At 39.2% G+C, this 13,382-nt stretch overlaps 1 protein-coding gene across 1 annotated transcript in view; it reads right to left on the reverse strand.

Moving 5' to 3' along the window:
* The window catches only part of crb2b (crumbs cell polarity complex component 2b), a 179,266-nt gene that overhangs the window by 84,566 nt on the left and 81,318 nt on the right, over nt 1-13,382 (reverse strand). Inside the window, exons 5-6 of the mRNA XM_060932713.1 lie at nt 9,271-9,453; nt 9,042-9,155 (exon numbers count right to left, since the gene is read on the reverse strand). Of these exons, the coding sequence (XP_060788696.1) occupies nt 9,042-9,155; nt 9,271-9,453 (297 nt within the window). The remainder of the gene's footprint in view (nt 1-9,041; nt 9,156-9,270; nt 9,454-13,382) is intronic.

The raw sequence follows: 13,382 nt of genomic DNA on the forward strand, positions 1-13,382 counted from the left end.
TCAACTTTTTCTAGCATTTTGACTGCCTTTTTAAGATGTACAGAAAATAAGGTTCTATGCCTATGTCAACACTAATATTACCAAAATTAACATTGCACAGTCTTCATTTACCCAAAAAAAGAAGTTTGTTTATACCTTTTTCCATTCTTGAGTTATCAGCTGTAGAACATAGGTTGGCGTCACAGGTTTTTGACCAAATAACTGGCTTTATGTGAAAGGCTACATTTCTCTTTGTTGATATTTTTGTTGTAATGTCAAGCGACATTTGGGTGTGGTGATTATTGGTATACACCACTTTTAAAGGTATTGAAGGGTGCTGAATTTAATTTCACTGTATGCCAAGCTCACTAATTTCCCATTAGGCCTCAAAAGGAAGAAATCCAAGATGGCCACCGTCACCAGACAAAAAGCCATTTATGTGCATGCCTCTTTGATTAAACATGGTGAACTCAGAGATATATGATGTATTTATATGTTTTCATACATAGAGAATTCATTGCTATGATTACATTTAAGATTAGAAACCATGTAAACCTTCTGTGCATTAATAAATAGAGTAAAAAGGAGCAAGAGACAGATTAATATTATGGTGAAGAATTTACTCAATATACTATATGTTATCTTAAGCCTATTTCTAGTCATCCTCCTCCTCCTCTCCAGTGTTTTGGCAGGAGCTTAGCTTGTGGCAGCTGCATGATTCCATGCACTGCATGCCGCTTCTCCTGCAGCTACATCTTTGGCTCAGGCACCCCTTGAGGCAAGCACAAGTCGTTATGTTTTTACATGCTTTAGGAATAGGTGGGAGAGATAGAAGATGTGGAACTAAAGTCCCATTCAATTCCACCCATCCCATTTCAGTCACTGGTGAGAGAACAGGATGGGGCCTGTGGGCCTGACTCCATATGCTGGCTTGATAATGTGCATGCATAATGTGGAATCGCGCTGCATCTGAAGTAGGTGGCAAAGACTCCTGAGACCGACCACTGCAAAACAATTTCACCCTTGCTTTGTCAAGGGTATGAACTTCAGGAACCCCATATATCCTACACATGAATGTCTCAGTCAATCTGATTATATTGTCTGTTAAAGGTCCTTTTCCAAGGCCAAGAAGATCCTTATGATGATCAAGGAACATTTTCCAGGCTGTTTTCTTGCTGGGACCACTAAACTGAGATACACTATCACACCCTGTGACAGCATGGAAAGCCAGTAATGCATGTAATTGGTCCGCGGATAGCAACTTATGAATTTCATGCACTGGAAAATACTTTGGCGCTTTGGACGTACCAGCCTTCATATAAAGATATGTACAAGTCATTTTGTCGAAGTGTGCTAGAAGTAGAAGAAGCACATCTGTATCTCGTGCTGACACAACTATTGTTTTCACCTTTGCATGTATGCAATGAAGAATAAGTCTTGTATCAGCTTCCTCATGTTCAGCTTGTAAAGAAGAGATTTCAAAACTCGGATTGGATGACATAGCAGTGGTTGCCTCGGCAAACCCCCCTGACACCACAATTACAGGTTCATCTTTTGGGCTGTGTTGGATGACATGGTTTGAGAGGAAAAGTGCAAGATCTGCTTTATTATCATCAAGTGCCATAAAGTTGGACCAGTCTGTTGATAAAGCCACTGATTCACTAGCCAATGAGATAAGCATTTTCCTCTAATTTAATCTTAAATCTGATGACAGCATTGGGTTCCTCATGTATGAAAACATAAAAAATGATGTCAGATTCAATTTCATACCTTGTTTAGTCAAAAAGATAAGTGATTATGAGGTTTTGACCTGGTTGCGGCGGCCATCTTGGATTTTTCAGGTTTGAGGCATTATGGGACATTTTTGAGCCTGGTATACAGTGGATTTGGATTCAGCACCCTTGAATACCCCTAAAACAGTTGTATACCAAAAATTAACACGATTTGCCTCCAGGGTTCACTTTTTTGTAAAACTAACCCTGACTAATAGATTTTTGTTTATCACGCAACATATTATATTGCCTGGCAAAGAAAGAAACAGAGCTGCAACACTTAATAATGAAAATCAAGATGACTGCAATTAGTACAATGTCTCTGAAATGATAAAAAGTTTATTTTATACTCAGAGATCATGTTATATCCAAAAGCTGAAACATGCAAACATCACATATCCATATAATTTAGCCACAAATGTATTTATTTATTATTTATTCTACACACTGCTCTCTGTTTTTGTGTGTGTGTACGCGCATGTGTGTAGATGCGCGTTCACCGCTTCAGATGGGATAAATGCAGAGGAGGACCTAAGCCTGTTATAAAATGCTCTCCACACACATAGCTTTGATGCTTTGTTGACATCCAGTCTTCCCGTTTAACTGCAGCTCACCATTCTTCTCATCTTTCTGGGTTCACCAGGGAGCAGTGAAAAGTTCAACCAGACTTATCTCCACATCTGTTATTACATCCAAAAACACTACAGGTCTCTGTCACTGTCCTCAAAATGTTCTTTTAGATGTAACTTCTACAAGTTTATCTGTAGATGTTTACTGAATTGGGTTATAATCGGTCGCAGACACTTGTGCCGGTCATTGTCCAACGCAAAGTCTGCCCGGCAATATGGCCACATAAACAACTTAGCAGTTACGATGATGTCATGTGAAAGGCCTACCTTCCTACTGTGGAGTCAAGCCCATGCAGTCTAAGGCTAAGATAGCTAAGCACTAGCTAAAATGATTTAGTTATCTGTCCAGAAAAATTACACATCATCTACCCTTGCTGTATCTCGCAACTGAGCTCACTAGGCATGCTTTCCTTTTCTTTTATGCTCACTTTTAGCTGGTGGGAGAATGGACTTGCTTTGGTTAAAAGTAGGTCAAACGCCCCATGGTGGTCACATGATATTGTTGCTCACTTGCTTTGGAATTCTAAAAAGCGGGATGCATTTTATCTTGGCAAAACATTAACACATATGATAGTGTGGGCAGCAGTGAAACATCTCGAAACTCCAACAGAAATAGAAATAGAACATTTTATCCAGAATTCATCTTTGCAGTAGGCACCTTTAAAAAACAGCTCAAAATATTAGCATATTTCATTTCGAGTTTGGGTAAAACAGTGTACAGTGGTGCTTGAAAGTTTGTGAACCCTTTAGAATTTTCTATATTTCTGCATAAATATGACCTAAAACATCATCAGATTTTCACACAAGTCCTAAAGGTAGATAAAATGAACCCAGTTAAACAAATGAGACAAAAATATTATACTTGGTCAACTTGGTCAATATTATACTTGGTACTGTATACTACAAAAATGCTCCAATATTACATATCTGTGAGTGGCAAAAGTATGTGAACCTCTAGGATTAGCAGTTAATTTGAAGATGAAATTAGAGTCAGGTGTGTTCAATCAATGGGATGACAAATCAGGTGTGAATGGGCACCCTGTTTTATTTAAAGAACAGGGATCTATCAAAGTCTGATCTTCACAACACATGTTTGTGGAAGTGTATCATGGCATGAGCAAAGGAGATTTCTGAGGACCTCAGTAAGTGTTCTTGATGCTCATGAGGCTGGAAAAGGTTACAAAACCATCTCTGAAGAGTTTGGACTCCACCAATCCACAGTCAGACAAGATTGTGTACAAATAGAGGAAATTCAAGACCACTGTTACCCTCTCCAGGAATGGTTGACCAACAAAGATCATTCCAAGAGCAAGGCGTGTAATAGTCGGCGAGGTCACAAAGGACCTCAAGGTAACTTCTAAGCAACTGAAGGCCTCTCTCACATTGGCTAATGTTAATGTTCATGAGTCCACCATCAGGAGAACACTGAACAACAGTGGTGTGTATGGCAGGGTTGCAAGGAGAAAGCCACTGCTCTCCAAAAAGAACATTGCTGCTCATCTGCAGTTTGCTAAAGATCACGTGGACAAGCCAGAAGGCTATTGGAAAAATGTTTTGAGGATGGATGAGAGCAAAATAAAACTTTTTGGTTTAAATGAGAAGCATTATGTTTGGAGAAAGGAAAACACTGCATTCCAGCATAAGAACCTTATCCCATCTGTGAAACATGGTCATGGTAGTATCATGGTTTGGGCCTGTTTTGCTGTATCTGGGCCAAGATGGCTTGCCATCGTTGATGGAACAATGAATTCTGAATTATACCAGCGAATTCTAAAGGAAAATGTCAGGACATCTGTCCATGAACTGAATCTCAAGAGAAGGTGGGTCATGCAGCAAGACAACGACCCGATGCACATAAGTTGGTCTACCAAAGAATGGTTAAAGAAGAATAAAGTTAATGCTTTGGAACGGTCAAGTCAAAGTCCTGACATTAATCCAATCGAAATGTTGTGGAATGACCTGAAGCGAGCAGTTCATGTGAGGAAACCCACCAACATTCCCAGAGTTGAAGCTGTTCTGTATGGAGGAATGGGCGAAAATTCCTCCAAGCCGGTGTGCAGGACTGATCAACAGTTACCGGAAACATTTAGTTGCAGTTATTGCTGCACAAAGGGGTTACACCAGATACTGAAAGCAAAGGTTCACATACTTTTGCCATTCACAGATATGTAATATTAGATCATTTTCCTCAATAAATAAATGACCAAGTAGAATATTTTTGTTTCATTTGTTTAACTGGGTTCTCTTTATCTACTTTTAGAACTTGTGTGAAAATCTGCTGATGTTTTAGGTCATATTTATGCAGAAATATAGAAAATTCTAAAGGCTTCACAAACTTTCAAGCACCACTGTAAATACCGTGTACCTCTCAGGCTAGTTCAGTAATCCAACCACAATCATGTGGAAGACTGCCCTCCAAAAGGAGGGTTAGTCACAGATGGTCACTGCTGAAAAGGCTGGCTGGAAAAGGTACACAACCACCAGAGATGATCGTAGCCTTGAGAGGACTGTCAAGAAAAGTTGATTCAAGAGCTTGGGAGAGCTTCAGAAGGAGTGGACTGAGGCTGGTGTCAGTGCATCAAGAACTACCACGCACAGACATCTTCAGGAAAGGGTCTACAACTGTCACATTCCTAATATCAAGCAACTCCTGAACCAGAAACAACATCAGAAGCATCTTACCTGGTCTAAGCAGAGAAAGAACTGGACTGTTGCTCAGTGGTTCAAGTGCCTCTTTTCAGATGAAAGTGAATCCAAAGTGTTTGAAGTCCAGTGTGAAGTTTCTGCAGTCTGTGATGATTTGGGGTGCCATGTCATCTGCTAGTGTTTATCCACTTGTGTTTTATCAAGTCCAAAGTCAAGGCAGCTGTCGACCAGGAGGTTTTAGAGCACTTCATGTTCCTATCTGCTGACAAGCTTTATGGAGATTCTGATTTCCTTTTCCAGCAGGACTTAGGACCTACCCACAGTGCCAAAACTATTACCAAATGGTTTACTGACCATGATATTACTGTGCTTGATTGGCCAGCCAATTCGCCTGACCTGAACCCCATAGTGAATCCAGAAGAGAATTGGAATAGAGACATAGAGAATTGTCAAAAGGAAGATGAGAAATACCCAACCCAAAAATACAGACGAGCTGAAGGCCGCTATCAAAGCAACTGGGCTTTAATAACAACTCAACAGTGCCACAGGCTCATTGCTTCCATTCGTGGTAAACGAGCACCAACCAAGTATTGAGTGTATAAATGAAGATACTTTTCAGAGTTGGAGATTTCTGTATTATAAATCCTTTTTTGATTGATCTTAGGAAATATTCTCATAATTTGAGATACTGGATTTCTATTTTTCATGAGCTCGAAGCCATAAGAATAAAAATTAAAACAAAAAAGGTTTGAAATATTTCAATTTACGTGTAATGAATATAGAATATATGAAAGTTTACCTTTTTGAAATAATTATGAAAAAAAAACTTTTTCATGATATTCTAATTGTTTGAGATGCTCTAATATATGTAAGAATAACTGGTGTGCCTGGGTGGTTCTTTGTGGCTGTCTTTTAAGGGTTTTTTTTCTTTTCCTTTCCTTCTTTCATTAATGACTGAATCCTTTTCTATCACATCTTTATAATCTATATTTCTGTATAAATATATTAAAATGAATAAAACTTGAATAACATAAACAATATGGTAGCCCAAGGTTGTTTTCTAGTCCTCTAATATTTCTCACTTTATATAAAGACCCCTGGAGATGTAATTTGCAAACACAATGTGTATAGTTATAATTGTCAGTTTGGACAGCAGCACAGCTATGCAGTATTAAAAACAAATTAAAATTTTTTATATACCACTTTGCTTCCACAAACAAATAACAATGCAAAAAAGGAAAATAAAACTATTTAATTTTTGTCAATCACTATGTGTAATATACAGCCTTATCAACCACATGGTAGAGTATTTCAGCACTAACCATCTGCTGTTTCTTTTTTACATAAGAACACCAAGACCTCCCTGTGCTAATGCAGACAGCCATGGAAGTCTGCCATGGAAAGCCAATACACCCACACTTTACCTGTCAGGGGAAGCAGCCCACACCAAATCACTGATACTTGCAATCCTCTCATCCTGCTAAAACCTCCAAGCAACAGTGACATCCCTCAACAAACTTTGACAATGACAGAAAATTGACAGGTCCCAAGGCAGCCATTCAAAATCTACTTCTTTTTTTCTCTGTCATAGCATCACACTCTCTCTCGTTTTCATACCCTTTTCTGATCCTTGTCTCATAGGCAGTGGGACAACAGCACTAAGGTATCTCTCTCTCACACACACACTCCACTCAATACCAGACAGCCAGTGGTGATTACAGGATGAGTCCATTACCACTCCCCCACAGCCAAGCTGCCTGGGATAATAATCCACCATGCTTCCCTTTGCTCTCCCTCCATCCAACTCCCTTTTTCTATTGTCCCAGCTGGCCTTTGTCAGTGCTGACAAAATGAACGCCTGTCCACTCAGGGTGTTAGTCAACAACACCATCCTGTGACACAATCATTACAGATTATGTGATTTTAGAAAGGATATGAGATCCAGCAAGAATACCATAAGCATTGAGTGAAGAGAACTGTCTTTGTTCAAATTAGTGCTGAAATAGTCAGTATGTTGACATGCTATTCTACTATTATTCTGAATATGACATGTATACAGCACATCCGGAATATGCATCTCAACTGGGATTTTTATGGCAATTTATGAGACATGGCCTCTTGCATGTTTACGGTTTGCTCTGTGCATTGCAAAGAAACCAACTAGACAACAGTTTGCAAAGCTGGGGTAGAGGTGCAGCTGCATGTAAACAGGAATATTAATGGAATATTCATTTCTGTTCGCCATGTTAACAGCTTAGAAATAATATTGTCTTTTTCGGAATTAAAAACAAAAACTGAAATATTTTGTGCATGTACAGTAAACATTATAAGTGTTATATCAAGTTAAAATACTGAAATATTTTCCACAGAACACACCTTATTTAATCAAATATAACTAAAAAAATACATCCAAAGCATTTAATGAAATACCTAGACACTCTGAACACCATTTATGCAGAGGAACTTTTTTACTCCTAGTTTACCTTTTAGCTTACATACACATTTGTGTTGTTTTAGGGATGATCAGGGCTAAGGAGCTATTTCCCCTTACATACTGCTATATTTCTAATACATGCATACACGCATATGCAGTCAAAGCAAACCCTGGACAAGCTGCTATTTGGCACCTACAGTTTTGTTCTTCCTTCCTTTATTTGCCTTTCTGCTTTCTTCCATTACATTCATTACATTCTATTGTGGGGCAGCACGCTGGTGTAGCAGTTAGCGCTGTCGCCTCACAGCAAGAAGGTCCGGGTTCGAGCCCCGTGGCTGGCAAGGGCCTTTCTGTGCAGAGTTTGCATGTTCTCCCCGTGTCCGTGTGGGTTTCCTCCGGGTGCTCCGGTTTCCCCCACAGTCCAAAGACATGCAGGTTAGGTTCACTGGTGACTCTAAATTGACCGTAGGTGTGAATGTGAGTGTGAATGGTTGTCTGTGTCTATGTGTCAGCCCTGTGATGACCTGGCGGCTTGTCCAGAGTGTACCCCGCTTTTCGCCCGTAGTCAGCTGGGATAGGCTCCAGCTTGCCTGTGACCCTGTAGAACAGGATAAAGCGGCTAGAGATAATGAGATGAGATGAGATGAGATGAGATGAGATGAGATGAGATGAGACATTCTATTGTCTATGTAGCTAGATTTTGGGGTTCGGGGGGGGTAATGATAAGCACAGTTAATTACTTCTCCACTCTTTTATTTTTGGAAAATATATATATATTGCATTCTCGCTATTAGTTACAAACACATCACGTCTTATTCCTCTGCCCCAGCCATATGACAAGGAGGAATGAAAGGTAACATTAGGTTTAGAAGGCAGAAGGGTAGACTCACTGTGATAATGAATACATCTGTCCTGAGTCACAAGTCTTTAGTTCCATTATTCAGCCACTTATTCACACTGTCTGTGTGAATGAAAGTTGATGACTGTGCATAACAATAGTGTCAAACTCATGTCCTGGGAAATATAGAGCCAGTGCCTATGTTTTCCCTCTTCAACCACACCGAGTCCAGCCCAGCAAGAGCTTTTTAATTAGCTAATGAGTTGAACCAGATGTGTTAAATAACACAGAATGTTAAATTCAGCAGTGTTGTAGCTCTATAGGGGCCTTTCACTGACGTCAAAGATTTTTGTTTATCACACAGCATCCGCCATATTGTTGGGCAAACAAAGAAATCTTTCTGGGTTCGCTGGGAAGCTGTGAAAAGTTAAACCAGGCTTACCTCCACATCTGTTATTATATCCAAAAGCACTACAGGTCTCTGGCATTGTTCTTTTAGATGTAACTTCTACAAGTTTATCTGTAGATGTTTACTTTATTGGGCTTACAGTCGCTCACATACACTTGTGCCGATCAACAGCATGGCCAGATAAACAAATCTGCAGTTATGATAGCGTCATGTGAAAGGCCCCTATAGGACTCACATCTGAGATCCCTCTTCCAGGGTAATGTGACTTCTAATAAAAGTGTGCCATCTTCTGTAAAGCTGTTCACTGTAAAATAACAGTGCAACTGAGACTCACCTGTGAACCCCGGAGAGCAAAAACATTGATATGCATTAATTAGATCTTCACACCTTCCACCATTTAGGCATGGTGCAAATTCACAATCATCTATGTTAACTGAACAGGTTTCACCTGCAAATCACCACAACACACATTGTTAACTTCATGGAATTGTCCAAAACAACAGAGAACAGTATGTGAAGCAAATAAAATCTTCTAGCTAGAGCAAAGATATAGTAAAATTTACCTGTAAAGCCAGACAAGCATTTGCACAGAAAGCCGGAAGCATACTCATAGCTGAAAGACGGGCCCAGCTGGGCCAAGTCACCATAATGTCTTTGGTCCGAGCGCTGGAAACACTTGCCACCATTCTTGCAAGGTTGAGCCTCACATTCATCCACATCCATTTCACAGTTCTTCCCCTCATAACCTGTGGCATGATAGTCATTAGTCTACAACTTTTGCATTGTACTGTAAATCCAGTATAATCCAGATAAACTATACTATGTTCCTGAAACAACTGCTAAACTTTGTTTCCTATAATGTTCTAATATGTATTTGACTTTTAAATGAAAACATTGTAAAAGGTCTAATAAAGTAGCTTGCATGGTGCAAAATTTTAGCATTATCCCACATTAACATGAGTTCAAAGAATTAAATTTCAGTGTGTATATTTTGTTCTCTGAAGTGAGTTTTATTCTTCATTCTGTATTTTTATTTAGCCATATAAGCATAGCTGGCTAGTTTGCTGTAGGTCTTTCTTGTAGTTTCTGCAGGGTGATCATTTGATCGCAGACAAATCGAATAAATTGATTGAATAAATTATTGTATAAACTATCCATAAATGTTATTCACTCCAATCCATGATTCTTGACCACTTTCTGGTTCTACTTTCTTTTTCTTTCTTTATAATTCCAGTTAACTAAACTGTTGGAATGATGCCCAAACGTTTTTCTTTAAATAAGTGTTCTCCTCTAGAGGGCAGTGTTTGGTAAAATATCAAATGCTTAAACAACTCCGTAAAGTGTGACTGAATCTGATAAGACAGGACTGAGTTGCCCAAAAACATTGCAAAGTTAAAATCATTTTAAATAACTCTACCATTTAAGGATGAGCCCAGTGTAGTAACACAGAAAGAGATGCTTTCACACTGGTCTTCAAACCATACTAATACAAAGTCATCCACTTTGATAACAATATGCACATTCACTTAGACACTTTTGGACCAAACAGTTTTAGGGACTCATAAGAGGAACTACCCACTGGGGAGCGCCCCCAAGAACTACCTACCTTCAAGGCATTTTTTTTCTGCTTGCATTTGCACCAGCAATAGGAATGCTGAAGTGACGTAAGCCAGCTAACAGTAGCTATAGCAACGTCACTAGTTTGTTGCTTGTTCATATAAATGTGTGTTTTATTCACCAAAGTTCTTGTACTGCTGTAAAAACAGCAAACTAGCAACATTAGGATTTAAACTTGTCCATTTTCATTTGTTGTGTTTCGGCAACCAAATCTACAGAAACAGATCATTTGCCTTTCATGCAAAATAGCAATACAAGGTGCATAACAATAAAATAAAAATACAATACAAAACAACGTAAAAGAATGACAATATAAAAAATAAGAAAAATGGTAAAATATAGAGACCAGTGGAGCAAATGAGGTCAGATTAAAATGGAGTAAACTCATGTCATCTCATTATCTCTAGCCACTTTATCCTGTTCTACAGGGTCGCAGGCAAGCTGGAGCCTATCCCAGCTGACTACGGGCAAAAGGCAGGGTACACCCTGGACAAGTCGCCAGGTCATCACAGGGCGCTCTCCTTCTGGCCTTGGTCAATACCTGAAGGTATTGACTGAATGATCTGTAGCTTATTTATAGTTTTCTTAGCTAAACCAGAAAAGAGAGCATTGCAGTAACCAAGCTTGCTAGTGATAAAAGCATACATAAGTCTCTCAGTATCAGCATGAGAGAAAAACTGTCACACTTTAGTAATATTCCTAACTTGGTAAGAACCTTTTACTGAGGCCATCCTTAAAAAAAAATCCGTTTCCTGTCCACCGGGTGAGCAAAAAAAATTTCAGTAGGGAGGGAGGGATTTTTTTTTTTTAATGGATGGATAAGAAATCGCAATGCTGTGTTTGCTTTTTCTTTCAGTACTTTTTTATTATGAAAGCAGACACATTTAATAAAACATGATAGTTTAAATAACTGAAACTTGTACAAAAACTAAGTTAGCATTTTAAATGCTGACTGCAACATTTGCAAAACTTTTACAAAGGTACTTAAAATGTCCGACACACTGACTTTTTGTAGTTCTAAATCGACCGTTAGGCCTAGTTCGGATGAAATTACACTATTAAAATGATCACTGAATGATTTGTTTTTCTGAATCTTTACTATTTTGTTGTTCGCTAGAATACCATTTTGCGATTTCACACTTAAGCAAATGTTTGAAAACTCCGGATCTCCTTCCTTCATGGTGGCTGCCATTTTTTTGTGTCGCACGGCACATGCGCAGAGCTGATTCAACAGGGCTTTCCACAAGCGCCGGCTGCTGGCCATACAGCCGACTACACAATTAAGTCCAGCCGGCTACTTTAATGACTATTATTTTTGTAGCCCACAGGCTCTAAATATTAATTTTCGATTTTAATAAAATTAAATGTTTATCTAACGGACTGACAATAATGTCAAACTGAACCGCACTCATTTAAGTTGTGATTCGCGCTGTTTGTACCAATAATAACTACAAATTCCCTGCCGACTTCATTGATCAAGGGAGAGTAACTCATCTGCGGCCCCTACATGCGGTGTGTGTGCGTGCACTCAGTGGAGGCAGTAGTGTGTCGGGGCCGTCGGAGGCAACATCAGAGGGAACAGAAGCAGAGATAACGCTTATTTTGTCTCCGGTAAACCAGTCTTCTCTCGTTCAATTATGTGCTGGCATCAAAAGACACCGTTGGTTGTAAATGAAATGAAACTGAGTCGTTGGAGTGTATTTTCATACACAAATGGAGAAATGTTCGCTGAGTGTTTGTGTAGCCACCACTGCAGACTGTTGTCGTTGTTAATTCATAGCATGCTCAGTTGCGTGAATGTGTCATGCACCGAAAATAAGAGATTTACAAGCCAGGAATGCCTCATGATGCAATACGCAAGAAAAGAAAGATGATTTACTGCCATTTTACTTTGTATTTGAGTAAAGTGAATAAATAAATAGTCTGTGGAAAATACATTTAATCCTGGGAACTGTGTGCACAGGAGTTTATTATTAGTGATGCAGTGCTATGCATTGCAAACTATTGACTCCCATATAGGGAGTCAATAGTTTGCAGTGCAAAGCACAGCAAACTCTTGTTCTTCCGTTTTTCATCTTCTGTACAAATTTCGATTTCGAATAACCCAATAACCATACATCGCACACAGACAAACAATACATCAAAACGTGCGGCTTGATCGGACTCGCTATGCTATTACTTTGTTCAGCATTCTACGATTTTTTTCGCGACATAGTCGCGAAAAAATCACACACAATTTCCCATTCTTTTTCTATGGAATTAATTGAAAAAAATCGCTCATTTTCAATGTTTTTCAAACATCCGCTGCTCTGGCATGCTTTCACCTAGAGACATGATTCAAACTTTAAAACGTAGACAAACTTCTCCTGTGTGGATCTGGCATTCAAATTTTTTGCTAGGTTATATACTTTTTGATCAGTCACAGATCAAACACCATGATCAAACCTGGAGAAATTCAAATTTATAATGGGTGTCTATGGCATTACACTTCAGTGGAGCTCGTTAAGTTAAAGTGTAGAGAGCTTGAAAAAGTAGCTCAAACTTTCTCATTTAAACTGTTTTCAGCCACAAATTTCACTCTGCACACATAATTTTCTCCAAAGTTGTAGTCACACTTGTCTTGATTTGTCTTGTCACATTGACTTGTCAATGTGTCTACCTGCACGATAGGACTTACAGTTTTTGAATGAGAAGCCTGAAAGTAATGAGAGGACAGGCGCGCTGCCCCATAGACTCCCATTATAATCCTGACAGCACTTTTACTGCAAAATCAGAAATGTCACTTGTTTTTAACTCGCTCTATTGTCCACATTTTTTACACTAGGGACAAAACAATTACATCAATGTGTTTATGGGAGCCTTGTAGCACTCAATATGCAAGAATTTTGTGAATAGCTCCTTTGGTTTCCGTGTAAATCACCGTTGTTTGAGGAGAGGGAACTCTGAGAAAAAGCGTATTTTGCTTGTCATATTGTGTCTCTTCCCTGCACCTGAGCACCGTTACCAAGGCGACGAGCTCCACTCAGGGAGCAGAGAGGGGAGGGGCTGCTCTCTCTCT

Source organism: Neoarius graeffei, chromosome 10 (assembly GCF_027579695.1).
Source record: "Neoarius graeffei isolate fNeoGra1 chromosome 10, fNeoGra1.pri, whole genome shotgun sequence".
NCBI lineage: Eukaryota > Metazoa > Chordata > Actinopteri > Siluriformes > Ariidae > Neoarius > Neoarius graeffei.